The sequence below is a fragment of the Octopus bimaculoides genome, chromosome 6, assembly GCF_001194135.2.
Source record: "Octopus bimaculoides isolate UCB-OBI-ISO-001 chromosome 6, ASM119413v2, whole genome shotgun sequence".
Classification (NCBI taxonomy): domain Eukaryota; kingdom Metazoa; phylum Mollusca; class Cephalopoda; order Octopoda; family Octopodidae; genus Octopus; species Octopus bimaculoides.
In genome coordinates this window covers 73,578,584-73,588,042 of record NC_068986.1, presented here as the reverse complement: position 1 = coordinate 73,588,042, position 9,459 = coordinate 73,578,584, and the positions used below count along the sequence as shown (strand labels likewise).

The following is a 9,459-nucleotide window of genomic DNA, read 5'->3' as shown; positions in this document are numbered from 1 at the left end:
TATAGGCACAGGAGTGGCTGTGTGCTAAGTAGCTTGCTTACCAACCACATGGTTCTGGGTTCAGCCCCATTGTGTGGCACCTTGGGAAAGTGTCTTCTACTATAGCCTCGGGCTGACCAAAGCCTTGTGAGTGGATTTGGCAGACAGAAATTGAAAGAAGCCCGTCGTATATATATATATATATATATATATATATGTATGTGTGTATATATGTTTGTGTATCTGTCTTTGTCTCCCCAACATTGCCTGATAAATTATACTGGTGTGTTTATATCCCCGTAACTTAGTGATTCGGCTAAAGAGACCGATAGAATAAGTACAAGGCTTACAAAGAATAAGTCCTAGGGTCGATTTGCTTGACTAAAGTAAAAAAAAAAAGGAGTATATAGCAATTTCTGTCTGTCTGTTACCAACTTAGTGCCTAAACCACTGAACCAATATTCATGAAACTTTACATACATGTAACACTAACATCCAGTTCAATAATAGGCTAATTGGATTTCAAAATTTCATAATGTGTCCCCCAGAGGCGTTGGGCAAATTATATGATAAAATGAGAAAGTTGCAAAAAGTATGTCTGAGGTGGTAACAGAGAGAGTTTGACTTACATCAGTGAAGGCAAAAACAACGGTGAAATGGGATGGTAGCATTAATAGAGTTGTCATATATACGTGACATTGCATACATACTTTCATAAATACATAGATACAATACACACAAACACACACACATAAAGTGGGTGTGAGGAATACATAGCTTTGAGAGAGGGGGTAGGTGGCTTTTCTGCTGTCCATCAAAAAGAAACATTCACACACAGACACATGCATACGTACATACATACACATATCTACAATATACCATTTTAAACTCGTGATTACCTGTGTGTGTGTGTGTGTGTGTGTGTGTGTGTGTGTGTGTGTGTGTGTGTGTGTGTGTGTGTGTGTGTGTGTGTGTGTGTGTGTGTGTGTGTGTGACACATCCTATAACTGTTTGTCTCCCTACTTTTGTAAGGTCTTCCCTGTTGCTGTCACATATTGAGAGATTTCAAAATGACATCAACATTTTCAAATTTGGTATATTGGAATAATTTTCCATGTTAAATTCGATATTTTTTTATTCATTTGTTCCTAACATCCAGCTGAATTATAGGCGAATTGGATTTCAATGAAAATCTATAAAGCCCCACCCCAGGGATGTGTCTGTAGCACATGTTTACAAATCAGCTACGATAAGTACAACACATGAGAACACCAGCTACAGTGTGTGAACTATTTGTCAATGTATTTATAAATCTACCTAGGAGTGGCTGTGTGATAAGTAGCTTGCTAACGAACCACATGATTCTGGGTTCAGACCCACTGCGTGGCACCTTGGGCAAGTGTCTTCTACTATAACCTCGGGCTGACCAAAGCCTTGTGAGCAGATTTAGTAGACGGAAACTGAAAGAAGCCCGTCGTATATATGTATATATATATATGTGTGTGTGTGTGTGTGTGTGTGTGTGTGTGTGTGTGTGTGTGTGTGTATGTATGTGTGTGTATGTGTTTGTGTGTCTGTGTATATCCCCCCAACATCGCTTGACAACCGATGCTGGTGTGTTTACGTCCCTGTAACTTAGTGGTTCGGCAAAAGAGACCGATAGAATAAGTACTAGGCTGCCAAAGAATAAGTCCTGGGGTCGATTTGTTCGACTAAAGGCGGTGCTCCAGCATGGCCGCAGTCAAATAACTGAAACAAGTAAAAGAGTAAAAAGAGAGTATCTAATTTATTTCACTCAAATGCATAGTCATTTGTTAAAACAATATAGGGACATTCTTTATTCACCCACTAATCATATTAATAGTTTATAATACCTATTTTTAGCAATAATCTATTACCATAAAGGTTAATAAAATATTCAATGGCTTAATTACACTTGACTGATTTTAAAATTTATATCGACATAGGATTGGGGATAGGAATGGGAGCAGAACTAAAACCGGAACTGAACAGGAAACATGATAAGACATGAAACAGTGTAATAGGAGTAGGAACTGGAAATAACCCCTGCTTTTACCAGGTAATACAGCTAGTATATATACCGATGTTGGTGTGTTTACCTCACCGTAACTTAGTTTGGCAAAAGAGGCTGATAGAATAAGTATTAGGCTTACAAAGAATAAGTCCTGGGGTCGATTTGTTCAACTAAGGGTGGTGCTCCAGCATGGCTGCAGTCAAATGACTGAAACAAGTAAAAGAATATATGACTGACTCTCCCGTCAGTTTCAACATATGAGGATCTGACAACCTACACTGTCTTTGTCAGTTGTAATGCTTAAGTTGAATGTGACATCTGAGCCCCACCAATGATTTGCAAAGAAACCCACAGGTGCTGCAAGTATGATTACAGATCAGTGCAGGTGGTTTATTTGCAGGCTCTTTTCTCCTCTGCTTTGCACTTCTTAACTGGGCTGGTCATGTCATCAAGGTGCTACCCAGTGGGACTGAACATGGAATTATTTGGTTGGGAAGCAAACTTCTTACCACATAGCTATACCAGCAATTATTTTATATTTCTGAAATACAAGAAATCTCCCTAAAAGCATTCAGAACAAATTAAAGTACTCACCTGCTCTCCCAATGCTTCCCGTATCCTAAGCGTTTGCAAACGAAATTTTTCCAGGGATGCCTCCAAAGTATGGCATCTTTCCTGCCAGTGAGCAGCGGCGGCGGCAGCATCTGTACCCTGGAATTCTGCAGCAGCCATAGCCTCATCCAACAACACCTATATCCACATCACATGAGTCCCTTTGTGAGATGTATTCCTTTTGTAACACTAGTCTTTCCTTTTATCACAGCTACCAGCCTAAAATAAAGATGTCAAAGCATTAATATCGTTAGTTTGATTCATTTATATTTTTTAATTCTTTTATTTGTTTCAGTCATTTGACTGTGGCCATGCTGGAGCATCGCCTTAAAGGGTTTTAGTCGAAGAAATTGACCCCATGACTTATTCTTTGTAAGCCTGGTACATATTCTATTGGTCTCTTTTGTTGAACCACTAAGTTACAAGGATGTAAACACACCAGTTGTCGAGTGGTGATGGGGGCACAAACACAAGCACATATACACAGATATATACATATGGGTCTTCTAGATACCAATACTTTACATACATACATATATATATATATATATATATCATCATCATCATCATCATCATCGTTTAACGTCCGCTTTCCATGCTAGCATGGGTTGGACGATTTGACTGAGGACCGGTGAAACCGGACGGCAACACCAGGCTCCAATCTAATTTGGCAGAGTTTCTACAGCTGGATGCCCTTCCTAACGCCAACCACTCAGAGAGTGTAGTGGGTGCTTTTACGTGTCACCCGCACGAAAATGGCCACACTCGAAATGGTGTCTTTTATGTGCCACCCGCACAAGCCAGTTCAGGGGCACTGGCAACGATCTCACTCGAAAAATCCTACGGGAGCCAGTCAGGTGGTACTGGCAACAGTCACGCTCAAAATGGTGCATCTCATGTGCCACCTGCACAAGAGCCAGTCCAGGGGCACTGACAATGATCTTACTTGGCTTGCCGGGTCTTCTCACGCACAGCACATTTCCATATATATATATATATATATACACGGCGGACTTCTTTCAGTTTCTGTCTACCAAATCTACCCACAAAGCTTTGGTTGGCCTGAAGCTATAGTAGAAGACACTTGCCCAAGGTGCCACAATGTAGGACTGAACCTGAAACTACGTTTTTGGGAAGCAAGCTTCCTACCACACAGCCATAGTATTTTTCTTCATCAAAAGAATCAATCCAGAATTAACACATGCAAACATGGTTGTGTGGTAAGAAGTTTGCTTTCCAACCACTTGGTTACTTGATTCTAGATTCAGTCCCACTGTGTTGCACCTTGAGCAAGTGATTTCTACTATAGCACTGAGACAAGCAAAGCTTTGTGAGTGGATTTGGTAGATGGAAACTGAAAGAAAGCTATCGAAATAAAGGCATGTGCATATTTGTGTGTGGCTCTTTGCGCCTGTGTGCACATGTACAAGTGCACATGTATGTGTGTTTATGTGCATGTGTCCTTTTGTTTTGCCTGTCCCCTCACCACTCAACAACTGGTATGGATTTGTTCGTTTATGTCCCTGTAACTTGATTCAGCAAAGGTGACCAATAGAATAAGTACCAGGAATCCCCTTCAGTCATGAATGACCATGGGATTGCACCGAGAAATATCCCCTCAGAGGCACAAGTCCATGCAAGATTGTTTTTTATGGAAGACCAGCAGTCACCCATGCATACCAGCCTCCCCTCTCCATGCCACCGATGTTATTCAAGGGAAAGGCAAAAAGGGCTGATACAGCTTGGCATCAGTGATGTCAACTCATTTCTACAGCCGAGTGAACTGGAGCAATGTGAAATAAAGTGTCTTGCTCAAGAACACAACAGACAGCCTGGTCCAGGAATCAAACACACTACCTCATGATTGTAAGTCTGATGCTCTTACCACTGAGCTATGCACCTTCATGAATAAGTAATGGACTTTTAAAAAAAAAATAAGTACTGAGAGTGGTTAATTCAACTAAACCCTTCAAAGCAGTGCACCATCATGGTAATAGTCAAATGACTGAAACTAGTAAAAGATAAGAAATAGCTGCACTTTCATTTGAAACAAAACCAAATCAAAATATTACTTACTGAAAAAAACTCTTTTACTCTTCTACTTATTTCAGTTATTTGACTGCGGCCATGCTGGAGCACCGCCTTTAGTCGAGCAAATCGACCCCAGGACTTATTCTTTGGAAGCCTAATACTTATTATATCCGTCTCTTTTGCCAAACTGCTAACTTATGGGGACGTAAACACACCACCATCGGTTGTCAAGCGATGTTGGGGGGACAAACACAGACACACAAACACACACACACACATATACATATATATATATATATACATATATACGACAAGCTTCGTTCAGTTTCCATCTACCAAATCCACCCACAAAGATTTGGTTGGCCCGAGGCTATAGTAGAAGACACTTGCCCAAGGTGCCACAGAGTGGGACTGAACCTGGAATGATGTGGTTCGTAAGCAAGCTACTTACCTACCACACAGCCACTCCTGCACCTATTAACTATTGACTTTTTCTAAATAATTTGTTCATTAAATAACTTACTATATTCTGATGAAACGTAAACTGCAAATATTTTAAATAAAATCTGTTAACTACAGCAAATAAATTCAATATAGTGCTAGAAAATGTTTAATAACAGCATTGATATTTAGTAGCTTTCTTGATATAAAAGGCACTTAATCAAAGACATGTTCAAATATAAGTTTAAAACTGTAAATACAAACACAAGTTGTCATCATCATCACCACCATCATCATCACCACCATCATCATCACAACCATCATCGATTTACATCAGCTTTCCATGAACCATATTTCACTTGTGAGTTTTATTTCTATGTTAAAGTCTCCTTGACTTGACATCATGTGATAGTTGTAAATGAGTGTCACTGTCAAACAAGTGGTGTCCTCTTTCCCACTCTTCAATACAAGCATGTCTGGTCATGGGGAGAAATAATACTGTACTTGGACAAAGGTGAGGGTTCACAATGGCAAGGGCATCAGGCTGTAGAAAATCCAGCTCAACAAAATCTTGTCTGACCCATGCAAGCATCGAAAAGTAGACATTAAAATGATGATGATGATGTTGTTGATGATGGTGTTGTTGTTAATGACAATGATTTGGCAGAATACCGTTCCTAATCCCAACTGCTTTACAAATTGTATCAGATGCTTTTCTGCATAGCACCACACACACACATGCATGCACACACACAAAATGCACCCTGAAAATGCATTTTAATTGTTGCATCAGCACTTGAAAGGAAAGGAATAAAAGTGAATGGGGGATATCAATATAAAATAGTCAGTGGGGGTATGTAGGTAGAGTGTATAGAGTTCAGATACCACCACTTGGCAATCGATGTTGGTGCATTACATCTCTATAATGTAGCAATTTGGCAAAAGTACTAGATTTAAAGTACTGGGGTTGATTTGTTCAACTAAACCCTTCAAATTAGTGTCCCAGCATGGCTGTAGTCCAATGACTGAAGCAAGTAAAAAAGAAAAGCTTAGAAGATAAAAATATATATTCACACACACACACACACACACACACACAAATATAATGAATATATAAACACATTCAGTTTTACAATTTTATTAGAATTTTGTTTGGTCTTTCCCCACCCTAGCAATAATGAACGTTGGCATGTTTTTGTTTGAAGATTGACAGTTTTTAGTTTCATCAGAGCTACAGTAAAGAAATTAATTTGCAGAATAGAATCACACACACACACACACACACACACACACACACACACACACACACATACACAGTTTACTTAAGCTCAACTCTTTCTCATTAAAATGATGAATAAATGAAAAAAAAGCAGTTGAAAATGCAAAAGCATAATAACATACACTCATATGTGTGTGTGTGTTTGTATATGTATATATATATATACATATGTGTGTGCGTCAACTCAATCATGTCTTTAATATATCTTTCTAGCTTATAACTGTTAATTATCTGCAGTGTGCAATCAAGGAGAAGAGATAATCTGCAAAGATCATTCAAGCATGACCTGAGATTCATCTGTTGCTTCAGTCACTGATCCAGTATTTTACACATCATTGATTTTTCACTAAAATTCACTAACATTGTTAGCCAGGAGCAAAAAGACACAATCGGATTCAGTAATGGCCATGATGGTGGTGGTGGTGGTGGTGGTGGTGGTGGTGGTGATACAATCCTGAATATTAGCATCATTTATTATAATTATCATCATCATCATCATCATCATTTATTGTTACTATTAATTTTTATTGCATCATAATCATCATGAGCTGTGTTTTTTTCTCAAACTTGGAATTCTTGTGCTCATGATGATGATCATCATCATCATGATGATGATGGTGATGATGATGGTGATGATGGTGACGATGACGATGATGAGGGCATCAGCTAGAGGGAGCTGGAACAATTTGTAAACTGTCAGACCACATGTATTTTGCCCCACAGAGAGGCAGTAATTTTGACTACAATTCCATTAAAGGTGGATAAAATAAACATTAATAATACAAGGATTGTTTTCATCATGTACTCTTTTCATCAAGTACTCCTGTTCTTCATGGAAAGAAATCATTATATTCATGGATATGTGAGATATAAATGCACTGTACTATCTTCATGATATATGAGATATAAATCGCCATTCTATCTTACAATGGAAAAAAAATGGATAAGAGTTCCAAGCAAAATGCATTGCAACATTTCTTTACATTCACTTTGAATAACTCAAATAATTTTCTTTAATTCTAGTTCCTTATTCATGAAAGAAAAACACAGGAATACAATTAAGTGGATGATAAGATAAATTAGTCAAATAAGACAAACACACTTCTTCATAAATTACACAAAACAGCAAGGAGTACTGAGGGTCTTCACCCTCAATGACAGACAGTAATGTTATTTCTCTCAATAAATTTTAAGACAACCCAAAACATTTTCAGCATTTTCACATGCAACATTATCACATATGAGCACCAACTGATATTTACATGTTCAGAAATTTTGCCATAGGAAATAGGAAAATTTACTGTAAGAAAATTTCAAAGTATAGGAAAATTCAATGTAAGACAAATTTGCAGTATGGACAACGATAAAGCATATCATAACAGCATTTTTAAAATAAAATGAAAAAGAATGATAAAAGATTTTATAAAGAATGAGGTTGTGGCTAACTTTTCTATTGGCCCACATTAAATAGGTAAATTTTTATTCAATGTCAAACATTAAAATAATGTGATGAAGTCATTTAAAATGTATGAAAATTCCAAGCAATGCTGCACAAATAATGTACTTTTTGTTGCAGATTATATCGAAGCATTTGTCTCTAAAGTCTTGCATTAATATCGATATACATTTTCTTTGTCTCTGCCATATCTCCTTAATCTAAATCACATTTCTTCTTTCTTGCTAAACTCTCTTCCCTTTTCAAATAAGTTATGAGTTTCCAGATATTTGGAAGCATGTTAGTAATAGAGCTTTGTATTGCATTGTGGAAGCCTTCTATATTGTTACTTGTTCTGATCATATTATTTTTGATTTCTTTCAAAAGCATTCCACAATTCTATAAGAAATGTGGGCCAATAGAAAAGTTGACCACAACCTCATTCTTTTTCTATATAGTGAGTTTCAAAATAAGAGAGAAATTCTTGGGACAAATTATCATCAGTCAATCCAATAGACTCATCAATAACATCCTATACTGGAAGAAATGTTAATGCTGTGAAGCATTTGATTTTGTTGTTAAGTTTTGCATCTGTTTGATAGTACAACTTTAAACCAATATCCACAATCTTGCAATAAATATCCTTATCCATATGAAATAAACAACCTGTAATAATTGTTATTGTGAATATTTATTTTCATATTTCGAATACGTTTTTTTCACCGTATTTTCTATCTATTCAGTAAACAGTCCAAATCATCCACTAATTTCACACCACCTCTGCTAGTTTCCATTGTATAGACCATTGCAATGAGTTAGTTGCACAGAAATATTCATCAAAAAAAGTATACAAGCAGACTGTAAACTAGATAACTCATTTTAAAGAAATTACCTTTCTCTAATAGGTTGGTTGATGAAATTGCCATTTTAAGAAAACTAATTCCCATTTTGCAATTTTTTTTTATTAATAGTGAATTTTCCTATACAGTAAATTTTCCTACAACAAAATTTCTCAGCAAATTTTCCTCTGGCAGAAATGTTTACGTTAAAATTTTGTATGACCTGATACTTTGGCAAGGCAATAACAGAAGTTTCATTGTCAGTGGTCCAGTTACCCTAAACACCTCTAATACCATGTGTTGAAAAATATAATTAGGATACTTCTCAGCCTTGATCCATTTCAGTTATGGAGGAAATAGTCTCCACCTCCCTCATAGCATTTACACTAAACAGACTCTCCATATGTGACCTCTATTTCTAGCTCAACAGTGAAGCCTAAGCCCATCTGTTTCCCATCCAATTTAGACAGTAATAATAATGAACTTATTGCATACAGTGTTCAGGTGCACTACAACTCATCAGAAAATGTAACTAAAACTGCATGCACAGAACATAGAATAATGCATAGAAAGTAAACAATAAATAAATCGTAAAAAAATAGAAAGAAAAAAGCAACATGGGTTGTTGGGGGCATCAGGTGTACTGTTGGTGAATTTCAGGAAGCATGGAAGTTTTGAAGGATGTAGTGTCCTGGCAGCTAACAACTGATGCAGGTAGTTTATTCCATGCTTCAGCATGGAATACTTGTAACTGTCAAACTTTTTAATATGTCAAAGTTTTTAATATATATATATATATATATATATA

General features: G+C 37.0%; 1 protein-coding gene across 1 annotated transcript in view; it reads right to left on the bottom strand.

Moving 5' to 3' along the window:
* Positions 1-9,459, bottom strand: part of LOC106873829 (pleckstrin homology domain-containing family H member 1) — a 949,845-nt gene that overhangs the window by 665,616 nt on the left and 274,770 nt on the right. The window contains exon 3 of the mRNA XM_052968478.1: positions 2,609-2,845. Within this exon, the coding sequence (XP_052824438.1) occupies positions 2,609-2,746 (138 nt within the window). The 5' untranslated portion in view covers positions 2,747-2,845. The remainder of the gene's footprint in view (positions 1-2,608; positions 2,846-9,459) is intronic.